Source organism: Xiphophorus maculatus, chromosome 8 (assembly GCF_002775205.1).
Source record: "Xiphophorus maculatus strain JP 163 A chromosome 8, X_maculatus-5.0-male, whole genome shotgun sequence".
Classification (NCBI taxonomy): Eukaryota; Metazoa; Chordata; class Actinopteri; order Cyprinodontiformes; family Poeciliidae; genus Xiphophorus; species Xiphophorus maculatus.
The window spans coordinates 13,938,757-13,965,819 of NC_036450.1; the positions used below are offsets into that span (position 1 = coordinate 13,938,757).

Sequence of the window (27,063 nt, forward strand, 5' to 3'; positions counted from 1 at the left end):
ACTAAAACTAAACTATCATTTAGTATAGGGTATGTATAAATGTCACAAAATAATACTTATTGGGTTTTAAAAAATTTATTTACTTGACAATCCTTATTAAGAAGAGACAAAAAAGTGTTTGATTAGGGTCATACATTTCAAAAAGTTATTTCATCAACATAATTTATGGAGATAACTCATGTGTCCATATATAATAATTGCACTTTATAATTATAAAGACAGTTTGCCACGTAACCCACCAAGTTGACAGAAATAAATAGTCTCACAAAACCATTGCAGACATATGAAGTGCTGCTCACTCATACATTTCAAACCATTAGAGATAATATAGCCCTGCAAAGAACAAGACAGTAAATGAGTCAGGCAGCTTACCCCCCAAAAACAGCTATTCGTTATGAGAAACAGTCACACAATCTTCAAGAGTTAGAGGGGGAAAAAAAGTTCACTCAACAGATTTACCTTTAAGAATGCTCAAAAAAAATATCCCCAAAGGGTGCATCTCACTTGGCCTGAATGCAACAGTGTTCATTTGACAGTCAAGATCAACTGAGCTGAGAAGTGAAACAAATTATTTTAAACGTTAAATAACAAAACTCTGTGTTTATGAGCAATATCTTCTCATATAAGCTTTAGGAGTTGCTTCATATTGATAGATAATACTTTGTTATGACTAGACTTGGCTTAAAGTCAGGACAAAAAGTTTACCAATGGTCCAACTCTAACAAGATAGGTAGGAATACACAACTGCATTACTAAACTCTTTAAGAGATCCTGCAATTACATCCTTTTTGATTGATACCCCTGATTATTTTTGATCCATTTCCGTTTTGTAAAAGGTCAATAACAGCAAATACAAAATATACGATTAACTGATGAACTCCAAGTGCGATCAAGTGCTCAGCTTCAGTGTTAAATCAACAACAGCAGTCAAAAATAAAAGAATCTGTAGCGTAAACCTGCATCGTGACTCCTGATTATTATTTACTCCCGTTTTCCAAGTGTTTAATGCACAGCCTTCTACAAATACATGCACAAACTAAAAAGGCATGTGTATTTCACGAATGTTCGAACTCGCGTGTCCCAGAGCGCTGCCTCATCTGTAGACGGGGAGTTGCATGTGCTGCTGGTGTTCCAGCAGCGGAAGCATCCCCCCCATGGCTTCGTACCCGCGGCCCAGCATGCACTCTTTGATGCAGGGAGGCTGAATCTCACTGATGAGGCACTCCAGAGACTGCAGACTGCTGCTGAGTACTGCGGCGTGGCACAGGCTGAAGCTGGGCAGCCCGCAGGAGAGGTTCTGCTCCGTGCTGTAGGCCTGGGTTTGATGGTGATGAAGAGGGTGGTGCTGATTAGGATGATGCGGATGAAGCTGGGGTTGGTTTTGTTGATGGCAGCTTGCTTGGAGATGAGGATGGGCGATCCCTACATGTCTAGGCCTGGATGCACACGTATTTGTTCCCAACACCTGAGAGGAATACCCGTCGCTGCCCGGGTTGTCCCAGAGAGGAGCGAAGTACTGTCCCGCTGTCCGCTCTTTCTGCACGGCGGCTCCCATGTTTCCGAGGCGCCGCCCGTAAGGCAGCTGGGAGGAGCAGGGCAGAGGGTGGCAGGTTTCAGGAGACCCCACCCCGGCCTCCACTGTTCTACAGCTCTGAGTGTCGTTACTCACACCGTACATCCTCACCACCTCCTGCTGATAGAGCTGCATTGGAGGTTTGTGCTGCCACATGGCGTAGTCGCCCCTCTCTAGGTATCCAGTTTTGGCTGTGTCTGAACTCTGTGTAGGTAGCACTGCTCCTGCGAAGGCTCGACTACTCTGGGGCGGTACTCCAAAGACAAAGTCTGATTCTGGATGTGCCACTGCTGCCACGGCCTGCAGCGAGGGGCTGGCCCGAGCCTCTCCCCCCAGCTGCTGGGCCTGGCTGTGGGGAACTCTGCTCATCCGCCTCATCAGGCTTTGAACCTCTGCCAGCTCCGACTGGGAGGCCAGGCTCTGATCTCTGGAGGCCATTCCTGCAGCAGAACAAAGTGCTTCAATGGGAACATCAGGGGGCTTATATGAACCTGTGTTATAGGCTTCATGTCTGTGTCTGACTGTGCAGCTATCATTCAGAGGGTTATTATACGGTGCCACAGAAGTCTGAGAGTTCATGTGTTTAGTCCTCTTGCCCTCAGAGCTTTTCAGAACACCCTTGACCACGGAGGCTTTGACGATTGCCAGCAAGCCCTGGTAGCCTCCTGAGTGTGGGTGGTGGTAGGGGCTGTAGCGCTGACCTGTGGTGTCCAAGCCATTCACAGTTTTGTTGAGCTGCTTGTGTTGTGGCACCCGTACATCAGATGGAAAGATTTTGATGGAGAGCGGGTTGTTGGCGGTTTTCTGGGCAAAAGCGTCCAACTCTGCAGGAGATGGGTACCGAGAAATCATGGACCCGGTCTCTGCTGGAAAACAGGCAGACAGGAAAAGGTGATTAGAAGCCAGGCAGCCCAGAAGAGACTGATTCTTTCACTTTTTCATTATTCTGCAGTCTTGAATCTGCCGTAGGGGATAATTGCATATATAAAGCGCAGCTACAAACTGAAGCGCCTTTGGCATGCTTTAAACTGAACTTAATGATATTAATTTAGACTCAGTATACCCCCAATAATTAGTTTGCCAAAAGATGTAAAAAAAAACACAAAAAAACAGGAGGATAATAAATTTTCTAATCCACATTTCTTTTTTAATAACTCCATCAACAGTCAAACTGAATAAGAGAAAGCACTACTATGGTTAAAGTGCTCAATGTTCTTGTAAAAGTGAAGGATTAACCCATTATTCTCAATCTGTGGAACAAGTACAGCTGGTGGTACTTGTGCTGCTTTCAGAAGAAACCTTGGTATCTACTAATAAAAAGGTAAATATGAACCAAATAAGCTGTAATGTTAAGCCAAAAAGCACAAACAGCCAACAGGACCATTTTAGACCCAGCAATTTATGCACACTGATCTCTGCTTCAAACAGATACTCCTCAGATGGGAGGTGCAATGGAGAATAGCTCAAAACCACATCCAACAAGTGAACCAAGAACAAGTGCTGGCAGCTATTGTTAATGTGTTTCATTTACCTCTGAATTTGGAAGTTGAATCTGGGAACAAACATCTAACCTAGCTTAACCATATTAGAGCTGCAGTTAAAAGAACAGAAGGGTGAACTCAGTAAATAAGGCTTATTGCTGCTACTAATACCAGCTAATTGCAATGCCTCTGCATTTTTGGAAATGAAATACGAAAAGGAACACATTCACCAACAGAGTTTCCATGTATTAATATGTGAGAAGGATTTAATAAGATTCAAACTACCAGAAGTGCAAAAAAACCCCAAACTGTTTATTACTGCAGCTGTTGCTATGTGGCAGTTGTCTCCAAAATCTGGGTCTCCAAATTGACATTACTTCCCGTTTAATGTAGGGTTATGTTCGAGAAATGCTTAAAATGCAGAAAATAATTGCTTTTAGAAATACTTACCATTGTTCAAACTAAGATATTTTAGAAAAGTCCTCATTTTTTCAATCAACAATTTAACTTTCTTTGTGGTGAAAACAGTTACAAGAGGTTGAAATGTGTCCTCACAGATGAATGAGGTCATTCTAAGATGTAAAAACTGAGGTAACCTTTATAAAAATATGTTTTTTACAGACAATCTGTGAAAAAAAATGATGTTCCTCTGCTTCCTTGCTATGGTTCTATTTGTGGTCTCGCGCTGTTAATTATACTTGTGCACATGCTGCTCATACCCTCCCTCCCCTTTGCTCTCTGCTAGATTACAGGTCGTTCTTCAAAACAGAATAGTGAGGTTAGTAGCATGGCCATCAATCATAACAAATAAACAGTGTTTCTGTAATGGTAAGTTGATTCGCTGCCATTTGCACACTGAACAGCACATACACAAGCATGATTGACAGCACTAAAACAATAGGAGCACTGGGAGGAGGTGGAGAAACTTGAATTTTTTTCAGATTATTTGTCTCATGTTACACTGTCAAAAAAGAGTGACAGATACAACAAATATATATAAAAAAACGTTTTTAACGTTACACACTACCTGTTTCAGTTAAAGAAAAAAAGAGTTTAGTGTTTCAGCTTGTTCAGACCAAACATGTTCTATAAAGAAAAATAACTCATTTTATGGAGGAGTTAAATTCTGAAGCTTTGCAAACATTTATTATATTAACGATAACAATATTTAAAGAAAAACCAATATAGCCTACTAAAAACTAAACGATAATGGAAATCCCTGATAGGGATAAAGTGACTTGAATTTATGTTTTGAATTTATCCAAAACAATTGTTTATCCAAAACAATTATTTTGACTCATGAAATCAGGAGCTGGCACAGAAATTACTGTAAAAGATTTAAGTTCAAATAGTTGATAGGCTGCTGCACACTAAAAGAAAAAAGCAATTGTCAAGAATGTCGCTGATGAAAACCAATTTTACTTTGTCCTGCCCTCTTAGCCGCACATGTCAAACACTATTATTTGAGCTTATTATGTGGTGCTGCTTTAGCTTGTGTTGACAAAGAAAAGGTGGGAAAAGCGCTTTATTTTAAAAACAATAAATCACTTCAGGAAATTATTGCCGCCTTTCAGATTGACTCTTTTGTGGAATTTCTGACAGGGTACAGAAAAGTCTCTGAAATTAACCAAGATCACACAGTGAGCCAGTGGAAATCATAGCATGCAAAGAGAACAAAGCTGTAATCTGCAATAAAGAGGGGGAGAGGGAAAAAAAGAAACCAAACACTTCATTTCATTTTCAATAACAAAACCAATTCCAGCTATGCAGGGGTGGTGCTTGCTCACTGTTCCCATTTGAAATTGATTTGGGAGTTCATTTCATCTCAGACCCACAGTGAGCCTCCCGACTGTGAAAATGACTCAATCTACAAGATCCACCTCATGAAAGGAATAAATTGGGTGTTTAAAATGCAGGGGAGAAAAAAAAAGAGGTAAGGCAGAGTGTTCAATCCACCCGACGGTCTCCCGGCGGAGCAGAAGGAACGAGCACCATGGTGCCAGGAGTGTGAGTGAATTCTGCAGAGAAATACAACAAAGCAAAAACAGGCCTTATTATGTTTCAGCGTAGTGCTGCTATAGAAAACAATGACATCTGGGATGTTGAAGGGGTGTTTGTACTGTACACAACATCAAGATGTGAGCTCGCTCCTCTCCAGTTTCCCATAATCCTGCATGTGAAGAAAGAGGTAACACAAAATGCCAGCTGTAATAATAACTTATAGCTTTTGGCTAAAAATGTTTTATTCATGACCGTAAAAGATAAGAGGAAGAGGATCATAACCACCTAAAAGGAGCTTAGATTACTAAAAGAAATGACACATTTAAAAGCGTAATAACTCCTTGCATCACCACACACCAGTATTAATATAATTTCTCCTCGATGGGTAATACGCAGCTACCAGCAATTGATAATTTAGCAGAACAAATCAAAACCTGGCAGTTTTTTTGTTTCTCGTTGTGTAAAATGTTAAGTGCTGAGCCCTGCGTGGTACGACCGCACTTCAAACGCTCCGAATGCTAACACGTCTTCACAGGATGTCTGATATTGTTAGTCCCACAGATTACAGCCCTGTCAGAGCTGAGGAGACACAACACAGCTGCACTTCCCACTGCGGCTGCCTTAATGTGGCACGGTGGAAACCTCATTAGCAAACAGGCACTCTGAATTCACATTCATCATCTGAGCAACACCGCTGTGTGACATATGCATGGGAAAAGGGATCCGTTTAGGGTTTTTTACTGACAGAAACCCAACCTCTGCTTAGTGTGAGGTTTCATATGAGATCAGCATGATCCGTATTAAATTACTCTAAACTACAGCCGGAGGTTAAAGGTTTCAATCTAGAGGAGATTCATTGCAATTGCTGGTGTTAAATAGCAGCGAACAGCAGCAACACAGTGAGGTAAAAAGGGGATGTTAATATGGTCTCAGTGTAATAAAATCATGTCTTGAAGTCTTTATTTCTCCTCATTTGCCCATTTCAGAAGGTTTTCCTGACAAACACAGCCAAGTTCAATGCTCAATAATGACAACCTGGCACTGTGATAACTCATGTTTCGCCCTGAAGCAGACAACTAGACAAAAGCCGCCTGCCAAGAGGCTGCTGTCTCAACCAAATGCTCAACATGATGCCTCATAGAGATCGGTGAAACTGGACCGACAAGTCCAGAGAGGTAATGTGTGGAATCCACAATCAGGTTGTGAAGTATGGACCACACTCCACAAACAGAGTTTGTGTTTGTGGCGTTCAGGAATAGGTTTAGGTAGACTATGTGGAAAAACAAGCTAAGAGAAATATGCCTAAAGCTGCAAGTCATTAGTTTTATTGTCTGATGCAAATTATTGCACTTTGCAGGTGTTAAAGCATTTAAAGTGGTTCAAAACTACAAGACAAAATAGCAGATCTGAACAACAAAACCTTACTTTGTGACCTTAGCACAAAAGGCAACACAAATACTGCTAAAATACAAAAAGTATGGAAGTGTATTGGAACACAACTTCAAAAGAAAGAAGTCGCAGACACAATTTAGCTACGGGTTCTTTATATTCCTGTTTTACACTGTGAGGACAATATCAATTGTGAAAAGCAAGCATTTTTCTAACTCTCTTCTGTCTCCTCTTTCCATCTTGACCACAACACAACCACGCTCTCAGGGCTTTAACTTCACTATGATGTAAATCAGATCTGGTCATAAATCACAGTGTCTTTGGATGGAACAAGCCACATCCGAATGAACAAATATAAATTGATATGTAAACTTCTAATATATTGCACATGGAATACACTTACCAGTACATTTTACGAGGTACACCTGTTCAGCTATTTCATAACACAAACTAGTAATAATAAGCCAGTAACATGACAGGAAGTCGGTGCCTTTAGGCATTGAGTGCTGATTTGCTGGAGTTTAACCAGCCATCAGAACTTGGGAATAAAGAGGCGATTTATGTAATTTTGAATGAGACATAGTTGTTGGTTCCTGACAGACTGGCAGAGTAGTACAGAACCTGTTGATCTCTCAGGATGGAGCACAGTCTGAAAAAAAAAGAAAATATCAAGTGAACAGCAGATGTGTCGATGTAAAAGCCTTGTTGGTGTCTGAGGAAAATGGGCAGACTGGTTGGCAGAAAGGCATAGGAAGAGGATTATATTTATATTTTCAATCCTCACAGCAGAAGACCACAACAAGTGTCATTGCTGTCAGCTACACACAGGAAACCAAGGCTACAAATCAAACAGGTCGGTCTGACGACTCTCAAATTCAGCAGCATTCAGATGTTAATTCAAAAGTCAAAGTGAGCATCATAAAAGCATGGCTGCATCCTGTCTTGAATCAGTGGCTCTGGCTGTTGGTTGCGTTGTCATGGTGTGGGGGACAATTTCCTGGCAAACCCTGACACCTTTAATGCACTGACTGATATTGTGAAGCTTTTTTTATTCTCACAAATGATAGGAAAGATGTATCAAACCTTTATAACTGTAAAATGTGCAGCCTTTCAACTGACAAGATGTTTTATTTCTGCACCTGACGGTATTAGCTAAGTGATTTATTCCGCATAGCAAGTGTTCTTTTGTCTTTACAGACAATAAAATGTCAGCAGACTCAACATATACACTGATCACCTGCTGTTGGACCACAACATTGTTTTGGTGACCAAAGGCTCATTAACAGATAAGGGTCAAAACAAGCAGTTTGCAGACTAGCTTTGGAAAAACCTATCTTTATTTTCATTCTCAAAAGTTCTCCAGCCCACTGATTACCAAACACTGTCTGACCCACAATACAGTGGCAAAGACTTCTGAACCAAACTAAAAAGCTAGTTAGCAGAAGAAATAATACAAGCAGCAACTGCATTGTTTAACCATTTATGACTCAATTTTCACAACATTGGTTCAAGTGGTAAGCCAGAGTCCAACACTTGCTTATTTAGTACCAGTTATTTCAGTCTCCACACGCTTTACTGTGGTGAACTGATTCTATCTTGGCAATAGGGCTTTCTGGGCCAAGAGCAAGATCTTGTCTCAGCAGACACAAAAGGAAGGTTTATTGAAAATTGTAGATCAAATTGTAAAAACCAGGCATAAGCCAGAACCAGAAAGAGACATAAAGCTCCTAAGTAAGTCTGCCTAATTGAGGAGAAAACTAATTAGCATTAACATTTCGAAAAAGCAAGTAAGACATTGATAAATGCAAACATTGATGTACCATAACTTTCTTTATGGTTGAACAGAAGATGTAAAAAAAAGAGTAACAATCAAAAGTCAGCACACAGCGTCATTTATTACAGCTAGAAATTAGTGATCAGGCCCAAAATCTATGTGCAGCGATGAACCCAGACATGAACATTTATAGACACATAAAGACAATTACAAAGTCAGCCTTCTATCACCTGAAGAACATTTCTATGATTAAATGACTAATGTTCCTGCAAGATCTAGAGAAACTCATCCATGAGTTTATCTTTAATCCTTAGTCAAATATATCTGATGTATATTTGATGATGATTGTTCTTGGCGATTTTAATGATGGCATTTGACAAAATGTAATGCTTGTTGCTTGTTCAATAGTTTTTCTTACTGTATTGTGTTTTATCATGTAAAGCACTTTGAACTGCCTTGTTGCTGAAATAAGCCATACACATGGACTTGAACTGAGTTAACTGACTAAATAGATGTTTTCTAAATACACATATTAGACAAATATAGTGGATGGATGAACTGTGTCCATGAGCCACTAAAGAAATTTAAAATACATTAAAACAAATACATCAAAAGGCATGCTCAAGTGATGTAATGACTTGGCACCAAGCTGCTTCAGGTTCTTAACTTTATTTTTTTTATTAAACCAGTTAAAACTGGCCACAGCAGCAGCCCTTGTTAAGCACTGGAACTGCTTCGGTGGAAAAACACTAACAGAGGAAGGTCACACTGTATGGAAAAACACAAATGTTGCTGAGCGACTCTCAAATCTGTATTTCTTTAAGGTTTTTAACTAAAGAATTAATAGCACAGCTTAAGATTGTTTTCTGTTTAACACACAGAAAACAATGACAGATGGTAGAGATAGTCAAGCTAAATTTGAGATGCCACTGTTGACAGTAATCTTGCTATCACACAGTTAAAATAACTGGCAATAACTCTCTGACATCGCAGAGGAGACATGTTGACCTCCTTCTCAGAACTGCATCACTTTAGCCACATTGGAGGGCTTGTGAGCAAGAGAAGCTTATTCAATATTATGCCCTAAATCATCACCGAAGGTAGTCAGAAAGCCTTAACCGCTATGAACTGTAACTGGTGTACAACAGGACAGTGAAACGTGTGTGATGAAGTGATACAATATAAAGCAAAGACAGCAGCAGCTGCTGCTGCACCGTCCGTGGGTGCAGAGAGAGCAGAGAAAACAGATGATCCACCAGTTTCCATCTAATCTAAGAAACATGATCAGCAGAATCTCCAGCCGATATCATGTTGATGATGCACAACAACGTTCTTGTATGTAAGGCACTGCATGCATTTTAGACAGCCTGCATGAGGGTCACAACACACAGCTCAGCCACATAAAGATGAGAATCCCCCAAACACACCTCAGCGTAAGCCCTGTCTCAGTTACCTGCTTTGAAAGCACACACAGCCCATCATCTAGCTAGATTTTGAATGTGACAGATTAAAAAGATCCTCACTTGGGAGGTGTTGGTTGTGTGTTTATTGCAGAAATATGATCTGAAAGAGGCTATTGCTAACAAACAATGACCTAAACTGATGCAACTGAAACCTGCGGCGCTTTAGATTTTTTTCTGTGTTCTTCTGTTACCAACTGAGTGAGTCATTGATGTATTCCTGAGAGTAATTTTGATAGGTCAGTCTCTTCCTGGGAAAGATCACCACTCCTCCAGGATTTTTTCCACTTTTGGGTATAATGACTGTCAGTGTAGTTTGCTGGAGACTCAGAGCTTATTGCTTAACCTTTTCCGGACAAGTAGATGTCAGTGACTTTGTTTCTTACTCATGGTTTAGGACATGATGCGTTTGAGACTGTTTAGCCTACTTCAGGGTATCATCAAACAGTAATCAGGCACTTTTTTGTTTTGGCTATTGGTATTTACTAATGACACTAATATTTTCAAACAGCATTCTAAACTTTCTCACATATTTATAGCAAATGTCAGCTCTAAGCTTCTTTAAGACAGGTTTTAAACAGGCTTTGAGACAGGCTGCATTTATACAACAAAATTTAGAGCTGTGAAATAAAGATAAGAAGTGAAAACAAATATAAGGCCGTTCACATGACGACGGGGGAAATGGCAGCTGTGTGTTGTGAGGTGAGGAATGGCAGGAAGATAATTAGCAGCCTGACCTTAAGCACTTAATCACCCTGAACCTGCAGCCTGCACGCTGTATCTCCGCTCAGCACTGACAGAGAGCGGAGCAAGCCCAGAAAATAACAGCAGCCTCTTTTTTGCGGGCGGCCTCAGCCAAAGCCATCATGCAACGCTTTAACATTTTTTGACCTTTTAGCATTTCCCTCAGGGCTGATTGAAATCAGCCACATGGGGCTGAAAACCTTGGTTGTATTTTTATTGTCCTTAAAAACGAGCACAGCGGCACTGATGTGATATGCAGCATGAATTCTGATAAATTTAATGGACCTGGACTTAAATTACTAGTTTAATTGCAGCACACGCATTAAGTTGTTAAAGTAGAAATGATCCACCTCATCCTGATTTCCCTTTTCTATTTAAGCAAGGGAAGGAAAAAAAAAGGTTTGGAGTGGCGGTGATTTTGCGATATTCTTTAGGAGATTCAAAAGTTAGTTTAAGAATATGATTGAACATTGCAACATTTTTATTTGTGCAGTAGTATATGCCTCCTTCATTCAGTTCCTCTTTAAACTGGATAATCTTTTTCCCGTGGTCACACTCGAAGCTTTACCCCCTCCAAGTCCCTCCTCCCCCCATCCTGCAAGATTAGAGCAGAGACCTCATTGTTTTGGAGCAGTTTGAGTTAATCACTAATTTATGGGCAAAACAACCCAGGGACTGAAACAGGAGTTGGACAAGCTCATTGGGTTTCCAAACCCACAGCTTCCAGCCGTCTCATGCCGAGGGAACATGAGGAAACAATTACAGCAACTCCTAGATATGATTCCCACATGAGATAAAACTAGAATATAACCATACCCGACGGCAGAACTGCCAGGATTAGAAGATCTTTTATCTTCGACTAAGGACTTATCTTGAACACTTGGGTGAGATCACTTGTTTACTGGTGTCAGAACCTCAGCAGGAACGCAGCTCTGAAAACAGGCGGTTAATTACAGAACAGCACTTCTCAGCAGGCGTAAATACTTGTTTACTACACCAATAATACTGATAATAAAAATACTCTCGCCTATATTAATAACGGGGGACTGAGCGCAGAGCATGTACAATGCCTTTCAAACCTATTTCTCTGTTGCTATGACAACTCCTTCTATGCATCCAGTTGGCCCAATAAGCCCAGTAATTAAAACCCATGTAATTAATTGGTCCTGCCTTCATCTGTTTGAAACCAGCCTCTGCGATAGACTTTCTGCCACTTAGCCAGAGTAAACAGCTAAACTGAGCAGCTGCCAATATCCTTCTTTAAAAAATAAGACATGGATACCAAGTGAAAAAGAAATTCTGCTCTTTATTTTATTTAGAGAATTATATTGTTGATACTTTCTGCTCTGTAGCATACACGTGTGTGTTAGTATCATCCCAAGCAAAACAAAGATGCTAGCAATGACCTTTTGGATGCAGCTGACAATTAATCTGGAAAGGATTTTAACTCTATTTCTAAATAATTTGAAGTAATTCATTCTAAAAAGATTAAGATGTGTTCAGTGAGAAATCTGTATTTGTTATCTGTACAACCTTGGTTTTATTTTGTGTTTTGAAGTTGAGAAAAACAGGTTGTAATACAAAGAGCTCCACAGCAATTAGAAGGTTTTCTAGCAGGTTTGTGGACTTGATGTTTACACACTCAACTTATGTGCACCATCATTTCCCAAAGAATCAACTTGTGAGATAAATCAAATGAAACATTAATCGTATGCTATTATCATAAATTCACTTTCAGGAAAAGTTTAGTCTGATTTGAGACAGAGAGAACAAGTTCAGGGGAAAAAAAGACGTTATGTTCCTCTTTGTACGCTGTATGTCAATAACCAGATTTGTTGCACTGTAACTCTGGCTCATCACAGCAGCAGCTACAGAGACGTGAGTTGGTTTCAACTATTCACCCTGCCAAACTGCACATCAGATCTGACTGCTAATTATCTGCATTTCCCTCTGCAGGACAAGACACAGATATGTGGACCCCAATATGTGCTCCCCTCACACTAGCCTCTCTATTTATGACCTTCCTTGGTAAACAAACCAAAGCAAAAACACAGACACTCATTCACCCCATTTTCACATGGCTCCCTGTTTCTGTGTCAGTAGCCTTGACACGAACGGTGCTCTCAGAACGGAGTGACCTCAGGGTTCAACACTCAGATATGTGCGCTCGAGGAGGTTCTGGCGAGGACTTCTTTGCGCCAGTGTCATTCCTCATTTGTTTCCGTGCCACTTTGGCCCAGCTTGGGCAAACTTTCCCCTCTCTAAGCCAGCATCAAGCCCAGGCCAGCAGCGTGGGAAAAAAAAAAAAAAAGCACTCGCAGCCCCTGCATTCACACAGAGATACCGGAGAAGAGTGGAACTCTCATTTGCTCTCATCTTCGTAACACTTTCTCGGAAATTGCTCACATGGGGTCTCGCGTAGCCGTGAGAGCTCTAGTGTTCCTTCAATTTATTGATAGCTAAAAGTGGAAATGGCTTTGAAAAGCGCAGCAGTGGCTAGAGGCTGTCCCTTTTTAACTCGCTCCAGCAACGACTCGCTTAATGAAAAAGCGTGGACCACACAGACTGAGCTCCCATCAGGAGCCTATTCCCCACGGCTGTGCTTGAAATGTCAGGCTTGAGCTGGAGGGAGCAGTGCAGAGAACTAAGGATGGGTTGGAAATGAGGAGGAGTGGAGGCCCTGCAGGTAAACAGGATGAGAAATGCATCCTCGGATCCGCCCGAGGCAAACCAGGCCCTTCTGTTACAACAATTAGCAGGCAAGTGCTCCACTGACTCCAAATTAATTTTTAATAACAAAGAGGTATTTTGCCTAAGGAAATGAGAGATGAGTAGATGGAGCATTCAAATTTGCACATAGTTGGATACACACGGTTAAGCAACAACTACATAAAGGAGCCTTAATTAACTACGCAGTCTGTCAAGCCACCAGAGTGGTATTTGAATCATTTTTAGCTGTTTAAAACCCAGGATGATCATTTCCCGGCCGTTCCTGACTGTCGGGTTAGTCTTGTTGCTCCTGTTATATTCCACATAACAGAAGCTTTTGACGACAAAATAAAATGGTTTTGTGACCTCAGCAAATTCCCATGGCATGGTGCCAGTCAAAGTGAAACTAACAGGATGTCCAGTAATCCAGTGTAAGTGAAAACACCTGCGTGAAGGTGCAGGTGTTGGGTGTAGTGGTCTAATTACAGAACCATTAAATCTGTAAAAAAAAAGGATGTGCCTCCTTTAGTTCTAATTCAGTTCTGTTTGTTTTTCAGTGCCAGATGACAGCAAGTTACTTGAAAGAGCAGAAATTGTAAAGAAGTCTTATCTGATTTCATTTATTTCATTCTAGTCTTACATTTATTTGATTTGTTTATTCTTTTATTAGACTATGTTCAATAACATCAAACCAAGACTTTGCAGTCTCTGCTCTTATTTATCCAAAAGGTGTTTTTTGGGGGTTCAGGTCAGAACAGTCAACTTCTCCCACATCAAATTTGCTCACCCATGTCTTAATGGATCTTGCTTTGTGCATTGGTGTGAAGTCATGCTGGAACAGAAAGCAGTACTGTTCCCATTAAAATATTAAGAATTCTTAATATTATTAATATTTCATATTGAGTGGCTAACCAATAATCGCCTCTGCACCAATTTTATACGATATAGTGAACTCCTGTCTATTTACAGTCAGTATTTGCAGATTCATCTAATCAGATTTTTCTTTCGAACGTCACTGCAGCGTAGCCACAGATGATCTCTCTATTCATGGATGTTTTTGTATCACATATCTAATATATTTGGAAAAAAATGGAGCTGATTAGCTCTACCCTCAAGACCGGAAGTAAGCAAGATTGTAAATATTAGATTTTGTGGTAGTGCACTAATGCATATTGAGGTATATTAGGTGTGTGAACTATTAAAATAGGCAGTTAGAAGCGTTTTTAGAGGAAATCTCAAGTATTGGCAGATGTTAAATATGTGGTGGGCAGATGTGGTACCGAATACTGGGGGTCCGCTGAAAATTGAAATCAACATTGCAATATTTATGTTTGCAATATTGTGCTCACAAAGGACAGCTAGTTGCAATATTTGATAAAGCATATTAAACTTCCAGAGCCATAGATGCCAAAACCAATTTGGGCTGATTTTCACACAGTATCTACACCTGGCTTATTTTTAGTATCTGAGATGTTAGCTTACTGGGATATTTGTGATGAAGGAAAAGAAAGAAAATACTCATCAAATGCAGGTTAATCACAATTAATACCATCATTTCAGTATGCAACAAATGTAAAAAAAAAAATTAAACAAAGAGATTTTCACATATTTGCCCACACAAACCTTTTGTTCTTTTAAGCAAAAGAATCATAATAAAATATTCAAAGATTCTTTTCTCTGACAAATCTGGGCCTCTATAGGCTCTTGTTTTCCCCAAAAGCATACAACAAAACACAAAAAAATCTTTTTTATAATATGCTCCTTTGACTTACACTTTTCTTCAAAGAAAAATTTAAATAAAACATTTATCCTCAGTGGTCTCAGTATGTGAATCTACTGTGTGCAGTGGTATAAAGATCATGAGATTTATCGATGCATTTTCAGAAAAAAGGAATATGTTAGACACTCTGAATGTAATTATTTAGCTGAAGGAAATCGACTCATAAATTCAAGGCCAAAAGACACCCACCCAACCTTTCAACAAAAGCAGAATAATTAGTCAGGATGAAGGTCAAACAACACCGACAAGAAGCACGAAATGTGAGCATCATTAGTGATCCTGTGTGGGCGAGCTGATTAACGCTGTAATTTCAGAGTCCACTTTGACCTGCCTTTTTTGCACGGCAGGAGCACATTGATTACTGACCCAATTAACAGACATTATTACCGAGAAGCTTGTTAGTTTAATTCAAGAAGATTCACAGCAGCTGGGTCCTCAGCTAACCTATGTGCATCTTTGATAAGAATTTATAAAAGACAAAGTGAAGAACAACATAACTTTCTACTCTTTTACTTAGCTGATTTTGTAATACGAAATTCTCTAGCGTACGTACTGTCACATAAAATCTCTCCAGCTGTGTAACAGACCAACCTTTCCGGGTGCATGTCTGCAGTGGTGCCACTGGGAGCAATAAGGACGAGGGCGAAACATCAAAGCTTTTGGGTGTGCACGCCAAATGGTGCGATGAGAAGTTCTGCTGTCTCTGGATACAGGCTAGCATGATAGTTCACTGGGCCTGCAAGCAGCCTGGGTTTTCCTGCTAAAAGAAGAAAAAAGTAGGTTTATAACACTTCTATACTATAGTCAACTAACCCAAATGCCCATCATGTTTATCTGTAGTTGGTATTTTAACAGAGCCACCCATAAACAAATAGTACATCATAACAGGTAGTAGGTCAAGGTCAAACAACCTAAAACTTTCAAAGGCATAAAAGATAAAACCAAAAGAGAAAACAGCTTAAAAGACCATTAAGCTAGCAAAGACAGCTAGTAAGATAGTAGTCATTAGTTTTAATGCTTAACAAGCAATAATGGCTATTTATGGATGACAAGATATTAAACACACTAAAAGAATCATTAAAGCAAATAAAAAAAATGAATCATCGAGATATAATTACATAAATGGAATAATTGGGAGAACACAAATTGGATGTTTTCATTTTTAAAATCAGGATTTATCCTCTTGGGACCATTAAGGCTTAAAAATGATCCACTATCCCAGGCTTTGGCTATTTGTTTTTGTTGAAGGGGAACATAAGCAATTGTGACTGCTGTCGAGAGCCGGATCATTGGCTGAACATTATTTGCCCAGTTACGGTACATATCTGATAAAAAATTGCAAATCTGTCTAAAAAAGTGTTATTGTTTTCCGGCAATGGAAGACAATGTACATCAATTTATTTCTCTTGGTATTTATTTAAAAAATGAATTTAAAAAGTGATATAATTTGTAATGTAATTAAGCTTAATTAAATATTGTTATATAAATATTTCTCTATTGAATCAAGTTTATATTAATCACAGTTCTGATTCTCTTTTGGGTCCCATGACTCTCATTAAAAACAAAATGAGAGGTTATGACCCATGATAATACATATTATGTACTGGAATCATAATATTTGTAATGTTTACGCAGGTACAAAACATCTTCAAAGTGGTTGTTTCTTTCTGCTGAAAGAAACAACCACTTTAAAGAACATCAACTATGAAATTAAAGTTTAGTTGATCTAAAATTATTGCTTCCTTCCAAAAGACAATATTTCTTTATACAGGAAACAGACATAAAACTAAAAAGAATTGAGTTGTGTTTTTCAAATTCAGCTACTCTTGGAATTACAGAGACATAACAGTTAGAAAAGTGGAATCGCTTGGTAATGATTCAATCAGCTCCATCTGCTAAGTTGCTTTGAAGGCTCTTTCCTGTTATCAGTCTTGCTCGTTCAGCTGTAATCATAAAGATTATTGCTAACCCTCCTGTAGCCTCAGGCCTGGTCGGGCTACGTGGAAAGAATAACCAGCACAGAGACCTTGTTCCTTGTTGTAAATGTATGACTGTATTGATCAGCAGAGAAAGACGAAAGCATATCTCTCAGAAGCTTGCTGCACTGTTTGATTTAAGCACTGTCAGAGGAAATGAAAGCCTCTGTCTCAACAAGACTTTCCCTCTCCACAGCTGGGTGGTTTCAGTGAAAAAAAAAGCCTGTAATTGAGTTAATATTTCAGTAGTAATCATGTGTGACGTTCTCTTTGATTATCTTAAAGAGTCAGCAAAATCTGAATGCCAGCAATGCAAAATATATAACGCCCTCAGGCCACAGTGAAATGCATTAATGCATGCAAATCAGGTATCTGCAAATACAGATGCAAAATGTCACACATCCAGCAGTGTGTGGTATTAAAAGTTAATCCATCCATTGGCTACAAAGGGAAACAACTGTTTCTTTACCACACAGCAGTCCAACAAGGCTAATATCAGCCTGCAGCATTCAGCTGTCAGATTGCCTTTCTTACTCAGTTTCTGTTTTTTTGTTTTTATTCCACCCTGAGGACCCAGAGGGGAACTAAAGTGAGTCAAGCACAGAACAGAACATTCAGTGATGGGCTGCAGAAACATGATTACCTTTGCTTCAAAAAGAAGAAAAGACTGATTTGCTTTTTCCAGGTGCAGTCATCCTCTCACTTTTTCCTCTTTCTTTTTCTGCTCAACATCCATTCATCTGGGACAAACAGACTTCAAACCGCTCTCCTATTAACACACAGGCACCAGGAGAGCTAAAAAGCCTCAGAATGATCAGAACCCATTTAGAAAATAATAGCAATTTCAGAACAATCCCACCATTACCTTACATCTATCATAGGGGAGTCACTGAAAAGACAGCAGGGGAAAACAGAGGAGAGAGAGGACATCTCCAGGGGAATCCCTTCACAAGCAGAAAATGAGACATGCACAAGAATATCTTCCATCACTCCAATGATTTGCAGATGAAAGGAAATACACTAAGGAGGGAGTCAGAACTCAAGATGAGGGCCTGTGGTGACTTACCTGAAAAAGTTCAAATTAAAGCAAGAAAAGATGTCAGAAACAATCGGGAGTGCAGGTAATGATGGTTTCTATTATGCTGTAATTTTCTTTAAAAATTTCAACCTCTCCTACTTAGCACATGGAAGAGATGACATCTAAATGACTCCAAATGCCTGCATCTGTCGCAGTAAAACTATTTCTCACCTATTTATGATGTAAATGTATTGCAGAGGTGGTAGGTAAGTATTACTTCTATAACCCTTTAAGATCAGAAGGTGCCTCAAAGCAACATAATACACAGTAAAGAACACTATATTTAGTTAAAATGAAATACAATGAATAATAAAGCTAAAATACAACCAAGTTCATTTAAATGACATACAATACAAGCCAAATACTAATCAAATACTAGTCTTCAGCTAAACAGCTTCTTGATTAAGTCCATTCAGCCCACAGAACAAAGAGTTCCACAGCATAGCAGCAAAAGACTCTGTCAGCTTTAGTTTTGCAGACATGACAGGTCCTGATCAGGGTCCTGGAGATGACATATTCCCAGACAAGATCAGATCTGGTATGAAGGTGCATAACCAAGCAGAGTCTTAGCTTCTTGAAAGTGTGGGAGACGATGATAATCCAGAACAAACATAAGAATCTCTGACTTGTGTTTGATCAACTGGGGAACGACACCAGTATTTTAATGGTGTAAAAATAATTTTTGTCTTTTTAATTTCTGGCTTTTGTTATACACCGTTTAAAAGTAGCAAAGAACTGAATATCACTATATTACAGAGAGAGAAATTATCACTGAACAATCTCGAAAGATAACATAAAAGGAGCAAATGAAGCACAGAGAAAATACGGCCAAGAACAAAACATTGCAGAACTTCATATTTCAGAAAATTCAAATGTGGAGAGCGGCAATGGTGCAGGGGTAAAGCGCACAACCCATGTACAGAGGTCTCTGTTTTCAACGTGGCCGTCGCTGGCTAGAGTCCTGGCCCTTTGACCTTTGCATCCGGTATCGAACAGAATCCAGACCAATCGATCAGTAAAATATCAGCTGCTTTTAAGACAACCTGAAGGCGATAAGTTTCACAAAGGACTCTAATGTGTGCATAAGGAGAAACACCGGCTTTCAACCATGCTAGCCAGTGAACAAATTACTTTTGTCCTTGTTTAGCTTAAGAAAATTATTCAACAAACTCTCATTTGATGCATTTGAAAATGTTCTTAAGGAGTGAAACATTAAAGTAGTAGTAGACAGCTGAATATCATCAGCATACCAGTGACACCATAAATTGTTGCATAATCTTTAAGAAAACACCAAAAAAGGATCCCTGTGGAACCCCACAACCAAAGACAACTTAACGTTGAACTTTGCAACAGAAATGCTTTGAAATGATAAATTAAGAAGCAAACCAATATTGAGCAATGATAGATCTATACTAGATATTCCAAGCATTTTAGTGTTTGGGATAAATCCAGTGTCACTAAGACGGTGGGTGGATTTTCCACTACCTCTGCCAACAAATAAAGTATTCCTGGAAAAAATAATTCAACCAGTACATCAGCTTCAAAGAAAAGCAGATTGAAACTTAATGTAATAACTGATAAATTTTTATCAGCAGTATCTAAACTTGCATCTACAAGTGTAGCTCAAGTCACATCTCATAAATTAGGTCAAGCAACGCCAAATGTTTCTTCTTTGGCAACCCAAGCGTCTCACCAGTTGAAGCCTTCAAGGATCTTTCTAGAGACAATAACAAAAGCACAAAGTTTAAGCAGAAACAGTGTTTAAATCTTCCCTCTCGTAGTCTGTATCCATGCAGCTGATAAGCAGCAGGATGCAGTCCAGGGAGGGCCTGCCAGAGAGATAAAGTCCTTGTGCTTTGTCGTCCATCTAACTGTCCCCCACGGTGTTGTGATAACAATGTTTAGGCAGGCAAAGTTATTTTACAAGCTCTCCTCTCATCTTAGATAGAATGTGGCATCTGCTGCAGGCATTTTGGGCCATTTCTTATGACGAGACAAGAGCCAGAGAGAAGATTTGGGAGGGACCTTTCTGAAATTTGCCACAGATGAGCAGAAAAACAGCTTTGAAGTGAATACATGAGCATGTGTTCAACAAAATCTCCTCACTCCTGCAGTCATGGAGCTGGCACTATTTATGTCCAGGAAGTGCATTTCATTTCTTAGTATAGCAAAGGCTGTGTGTGCATGATTAACCACACCACCAAGCGCTGTGTTAGATCTGAAATGGATTATGCGCTGCTTCACCTGTTTGGCTGTAAAAAGCAACAGGAAAAAAACATCTTTCCAAGCAACAAAAAGAGCCTTAAATTATACAGGCACCAGCATCTGTCTGCCCTTCTGTCAGACTTTTATGACTTTGTGCAGCATCAAAGGTCAGAGTAAAGATAGAAGCCAAATGCATAAAGAGCCTCCCTTTCAGCAAACATGAAATGCACAGATAAAAGAGGGCAGACTCACACACACCTTCCCTGACTTCTTCCATCTTGTCTCCTGTTCTCAGTTCTCAGGATCCTTACTGAATAATTAGAGGACAATGAAAAGGTTTCAGACGAGCATCTTTCTCATTCTATCACATGAGCGCTATGCAAATGTCTTCCCTTCTTTTCACTCAAAAGCCAGAGACGAGGGAAAGGAAAAATGATTTAGGAATAAATAAATGCCTAATAAAGTGAAATTAGAATGGTAAAGTAAGACTGTCTCTCTTTGAATACGGATATTAAAACAGAGAGAGTCCGTCACTACTAAGTCACAGCTTGTGATCAGTTCTAAATGCTTTTGGTAAAGGTAAGTGCAGCAGAAAGCTGTCAGTAATGGGGACCAGACAAAGAGCCTTAAATAAAGGCCGAGTTAGACAGCAGCTGCTGGATTCATCTCAATACAACCTTCGGCATATGCACAGATCATCCCCAATCCCCTCATACATTTTTAATAGAATCTATTACTTCTGGATTAACTGATAAGAGCTGGCCTGGTTAAATTCTCTAATAGTTTATATAATTGGAATCCGAACGGCACACAAGAGAGACCCAGATTTTTCCCTCGTCCTCTTTATTGAGAAAGCAAAAACAGAATACTTGGGTTGACATGCAGGATAACCAAACAACCTCGGGTCGCTTGGCTCCGCGCTACAAGAATGCTCCGGGCCTGCAGCTCTCAACAATGAGCCTCATTAGCATCAAGATTAGCTCCTGTGGAAGGCATAACAGCATTATAAAGGCTTCTCTTTACATTTTTAATGCAAGAGCAAAATGTATGTCGCTTATCTCTGGGCGATATACTGACAGATGTCCTGAAATTCAATTAGATGTAAATCATGCAGCATTAATGGCTGAGTGACTGCGAGACGGACACATTTACATTACAGACTCTCTCATGCAAAGACGCAGCTGTGATGAAACGAAGCAAATGATTCACCCTTAATCACAGCACAAATACTCTACTGACAACCTTTAATAGGCTCTCAACTATCCAGCTAATGCAAAAACATTCATTTAATGGTGAAAGCAATAATATAACAACAGCAACGCCCCTGTATTATCTCTGCATAACAAGGCAAAACATGATTAAAACTTTAGAAAACCTGCCAAAAGTAGAATATAAACTGTTGTACTTTGGCTTTAAAAGTATAAGGCTGCCCCATTTTATTAATCTATCATCCTCCTAAATGAATAAATGAATCAGCCTAGCAGGCCTTAATTTACTTTGTGATGTATATTACTAGGCTACTTTAAAATTATTTCTAAATGACTTTGTATGAAATGTGGTGGAAATCGCCAAATGTCCTCTGGAGCTGCAGCATTTTTTTCCTCAATATATACTAACTCATTATCTGTTATCTTATTGTGTGCTAATAAAAATTCACATCTATTGGCACTCCTTGTAAAAATGAGTAAAAAACCTACTTCGTCTGCAGTAGAAAAATTACAAAAGGTCTGCTGCGGTTCTCTAACAGTGAGTGTAATCATCATCTCATATCTGTCTCTGTCCCTCTGAGGGATCCCCCCCAAAAACAAGAATCAGTGAATTGCTAATTTAAAGTTTCTGGACACTTATATTAATCTAGAAAAATATACATTAAAAATGGTTAGCTACTTTACAGGAATTTTGATTGTGGTGACAGGTAATTCTGAAAAAACAAAACAAAATGATAAAATGGGATAAAATCATTGAAGCATAATTTATATTCAAACAGAGAGCCTTTTCTGTGGTATTGACTTGGTTTTATAAACTGTATCTCAGTGTGAAAGTTTTCTCTAATCAAATCGCCCTATCATTGTTACAAAATAAGAAAAGAAAGTTGTCAATATTTGAGCACAAATGAGGTTGAGAACAAGAGAAGCTTTGAATTCAAAGCTGCAAAATTGAGCCTTATCTTGGAGAGCAGCCCTCGGGTGGGGAGTGGAAAGCCTCGGACTGACTTAAATCTGCCCTCACTCATTGCCGGTGCCAAGGTAGAAGAAACACACTGCGTGAGGTAAAGTCTGGCCAATACCAAGGTAGCATTAGAGGGTAAACATGGCCTTATCTTATCCTTAGCCCAATATACACACTAAGACACACCGTTAAAGAGCAAAGAGATATGCAGCCAAACCTTTTGAGGGCCTTGCCTCAGACTGATAGCAGATCTGAATAAATGGACTGGACCACAGGCTGAAAAAAATGATCTATTGCTATCATAAAGAAGAAAAATATTTCAGAGAAGAGCAAAGAAAATCTTTGCTCTTGCCCCTAAGTTTTTATACAGTTTTATTTACTAGAGCAACATAAACTGTGCATAGCTGAAGTTAAAGCAAAGTTTTTAGTAAAAAAAAAAGTACAAATTTGAAAACATTAGTATTCACCCTTCTGTGAAATTAGATTGTTTTCTTTGCACATCTAGAACGCTTTGCGAATTCTTTTTTGAAAATTAGCTCAAGCTCAGTCAAACTCAGTCACATTGGATGGAGAGGTTCTGTGGACATTAGTTTTCAAGTCCTGTCACAGATATTTTCATTGGATTTGAGTCTGGTATCTGACTGGGCCACTCTAACAATTGAATGTGCTTTGATCAAAACAATCACCCTGTGGTCTGGCTGTATGCTTAGGGCATCCATCTTTCTATCAACTAGCCAGATCAGAGCATCTTCTTCCATATGCTTGTTTCCTATGTGCCAACTGGGCTTTTTATGATTTTCTTTATGTCAAAGTCCGAAAAAGGCATGACAATAAGTTTTCTGGTCAACAGATTCTCCCAAAGGAGCTGTGAATGTCTGCAGCGCCTCAAGAGTTACCCAGGCCCTCTTAGCTTTGCAGATGTGCCATACTCTTTCAGTTTTCAGATGATGGATTGAGCAGTGCTCCATGAGATACTGAAATCTCAGGATATTGTTTTATGAAATAAATCTACTTTAAGCTTCTCCATAACTTTCTCCTTGACCTGTCTGCTGTGTTCTACAGTCCTCATGATGCAGTTTGTTCACTAATGTTCTCAAACAAACATCTGAAACCTTCAGAGAACAGCTGTATTTATACCAAGATTAAATTACATCCTCTGTTTACTAATTAGGGGATTTCTTAAGGGCATGTGGCTGCACCGGATTTTATTTAGTAGAAGTTAAGGGGCTGAATAAAGCTGGACAAACATTTTGAAAACAATGAATTACTTTCCTTTTTCTTCGTATTTTTACAGTACTTTGTCTTGATCTGTCACAAAAAATCCAAATAAAATACAATTAGGTTTGTGGCTGTAAACCAACAAAATGGAAAGCTACAAGCGGTACGGATACTTTTTGGAAGTCATTGGACTTGTTCAAAGCTGTAGCTTTAATGTGGTAGAGAACCTAAAGATAAGCTTTCAAGCGTACAGTAGGCACATCAAGAAGTAAAGTGGCTTTGATCTCCGAACCAAATTACGATGTCGTCATGGCCCTGCTTTTCCTTTCAGAACAAATGATGATGCATCCAGTGCAATTTGGCAGCAGGATAATCATTAATTTAAAGCAATTACAGGGATAGAAGCTTGAAGGCAAAATAATATTAATGACCGTGGATGTTCCGTCCCCTCCCCAGTGAGCAGTGAGACCCAGTCTTTAACCCCTGCACCCGTAAAGCCCCCCGTCTCACAGCCCGTCATCCTGTTATTAAAGAAAGGACCAATTAGACAGATTTCAGAAGATGGCAGGCCGCTGGTAATTACACATGACAACCCCTAGCAGATAAAAAGGTGATTATGAGAAACTGCTCAGCACGCTCAGACTTTGACATTATCCCACAAGATGGAAGCAAACATGTTTCTTCCTCTTATCAGTCATTTTTCACCATTGCAAACTGCTGAGAGTGGCTGCAAGGAGTTACAATGTACACTTAACAGACCCCTGAAAATGAGGTAATAGATGATTGAGCAAAAACATAGAAGACCCTAATCAGCTCACCCATCCCCCCCCTGCACTGGCCTGGATGATAATCTTCCAAGAAAAAGGTCACTCTCACAGTGTGCAAGTCCCTCCATTGAATGATTTGGGATACTTGGTGAAACTTCACAATGAATCAAAGCTTAGCTTCACTCCCGAGGAAGCAAATGAAAGCAGGCAGCCAAATGACAAATCCCCCCTCTTTTTACTTCTTCACAGACTTGGAATTACTGCCTGGTTGTGATGTGGGATCAGAGGAATACCCCTGTGGGGGATACCTGCACAAACTGCCTGCTGAAATCCACTGAAAATTTAAGAACAAGTTCAAGCTCCAGCAATAAAGAAACATGTTAATGTAAGGATGCTGAATTCTAGATAAAATAAGAGTTGCGTTTGAACAGAGCCGATACAAATGGAACAAAGTACAACATTTTTCATCATGACACTCAGGAAAAAAAAGATGAAGGGGAGATAATAAAACACCAAAATTGCAGGATTTTTCTTCCCTGCCTCTGGTGGTGTGCTCTGACACTCCATCTCTCTGAGTAATAAAGGATCAGGCAAAGGAGGCAGGGTAAAACACACACACACATACACGCCTACGCACACAGGCTTGAATTTCACACCTGGCCAATAATCTGCAGGAACCTCTGCTGAGGCTAACCTTCAACCCTGGCTGCCACGGGTGCATTGAGGTGCGATGATCCCACCTCGGGCTCGTAGACAATGGAAATGGAAACCCTCTGAGGCAGCCCTGAGTGACTGATAATATACTTCAAAGCATTGCCACTGAGATGCTGGCAAATAAAATGCCTTTCTGTGCATTTTATTTGCACAGAAAGCTACCAGACAGTGCATAAGAGAATACAATAAAAAAGCACAAAACCTATTAATGTCATCCAATCTTGTTTGGATTTAAAATCTGCACATTTGGAAGAACTGGGTGTAATCATTCATTTATTAAGTGGAAACAATGCATATAAAATACTTTATAATGAGAAATTTCAATTTCATTCAGAAAAAGAACTATTATAATACTACAAGATGATTGGGACACTTAATTCTTTTATATCTCATCAGAAAATCCTTACAGCTTTCCTTCTTTTCCCCACCTTTACTGTTATTGTTAGCCTGAAAATAAAAAGAGATGTCTTCTTCTACAACAAATAATCCAAAACTAAAGTAAACGCTCTCACATTGTAAAAACAAATATAATCTGATGATGTCTTACAGAGTTTTGCTTTATCATAAGGCTTGTTTATCTTTGGTTCGCCACGGCTGATTGGCTCCCGTCCTCCTCTGAAGACGTTCTTCCTCCGCCTCTGATTTCACGGTGAGCGCTGGAAACCTCGGGAGAAATATCCATTGAAGAAGCCGGCTCCATCAACTGTACTTCCTCGACATGCTCGACGCCCGTGTTACAAATAAAAAATATATATATATTATGAAAAAGATCTCAAGTGTTCGGTTTTTTCTCGAAGCCACTTGTGTACCATTGCAGCGAGGCGGATGGACGGAAAGCTGCGAGCGACTGAGGGAGCGACGTCGGGAATGCGAAGCCGGACCAGTCCTGTGCGCAGCTGGAACCGGCTCCGGGCGAATCAATCAGGACTGCATTTGAATATTCCCACGCCTCGACCAATCGTATGAGAGAGAAGGCGGGGCTTAAGGTGACGTTGAAAAAAAAAAAAAATACTGTCCTCTATTAAAAAATTGAGGTTTTTTTTTTTATTATTATATATTGGCTTTCTCTTGTTATTAATATGCAGAGGTTATTTGAGCTGAACATTTACATACTTCTTAATCAGCTAAAAACTAGATGAGATGTGCAGGACTAGAAAGCATGGATCTGGATCTGCATCCATATATTTCACAGTTACAAGTTCTGCCATAAATAATAATAAAAATATACCTCTGTTCATAAAATACATTTTAAAAATGATAAAAATGCTAATAAAACATCAATAGACGATTTAGTGCTCAGGGTTTTAAGTAATGCATAGGTTTATTGTGCTTTTATAAACCTTTAGCTAGTTTTGTTTACATATTTATGGCTAAATAATCTTTCTCTTAGGGACAAGAAAAGTATGAACAATAGCTAAAGTATGCTAAAAAATTGACAGATGCCAAATAAAAATATATGTCCTCACAAGACAAATCAGTTAGAAGGCTAAACGGCAATGATGCTTCGATGCTTCCTAAATTGATCTTAAATAACTGTGCAGAAATTCATCTAAGTTTTTTGTTGTTGTTATTAGATTCTTATTCTAAATGCATGTTCTAACCTCTACTATGGCTCAGGGTTGGTTTTAAGTGTTGGCACTTGATGACTACTATATGTGAACAGTATTGGTTAATTGTTTGTCCTTTCTTTTGATTGTGTATGGACTTGGTGTCCATGCACAATCCTGTGTCTGAATTATAGCTATTCTGAAAAGAACCACTTATGTCATTTGTTGTTGTCAAATGCATCACAGTCACATAGGGTGGGGGCAGTTTGGATAACTTTTTGCCTTGATAAATTAACCCATCACTTCACAACTGTTATTTTTATTTCCTTAGATTATCAGATTAACAGTTTATTACCATGTCAAAAAACATGGTGATATACTGTACATCAAAACACAGAAAAGAGTTTTGAAAACATGGAGCCCAACACCTGGAGGGCACTTATTGGAGTGGGAACAGGTGAGACTGATTAAATGATGA

The 27,063-nt window shown here is 39.4% G+C and overlaps 1 protein-coding gene across 3 annotated transcripts; it reads right to left on the reverse strand.

Moving 5' to 3' along the window:
- Positions 1–92: 92 nt before the first annotated feature.
- LOC102225227 (protein FAM222A-like) lies at positions 93–25,955 on the reverse strand. 3 transcript variants are annotated; one of them, XM_005810095.3, is made up of 3 exons: positions 25,586–25,955; positions 15,503–15,668; positions 93–2,439 (listed from the first exon to the last, which is right to left on the reverse strand). In XM_005810095.3, the coding sequence occupies exons 2-3, from the start codon at positions 15,630–15,632 to the stop codon at positions 1,094–1,096; spliced, it is 1,476 nt and encodes a 491-aa protein (XP_005810152.2). In that variant the 5' UTR covers positions 15,633–15,668; positions 25,586–25,955; the 3' UTR covers positions 93–1,093. The 3 variants fall into 3 exon arrangements, with proteins under 3 accessions (XP_005810152.2, XP_023194640.1, XP_023194639.1); XM_023338872.1 differs by having other exon boundaries at positions 93–2,436; positions 15,503–15,671; XM_023338871.1 differs by having other exon boundaries at positions 94–2,439; positions 15,503–15,671; positions 25,586–25,953.
- Positions 25,956–27,063: the final 1,108 nt, after the last annotated feature.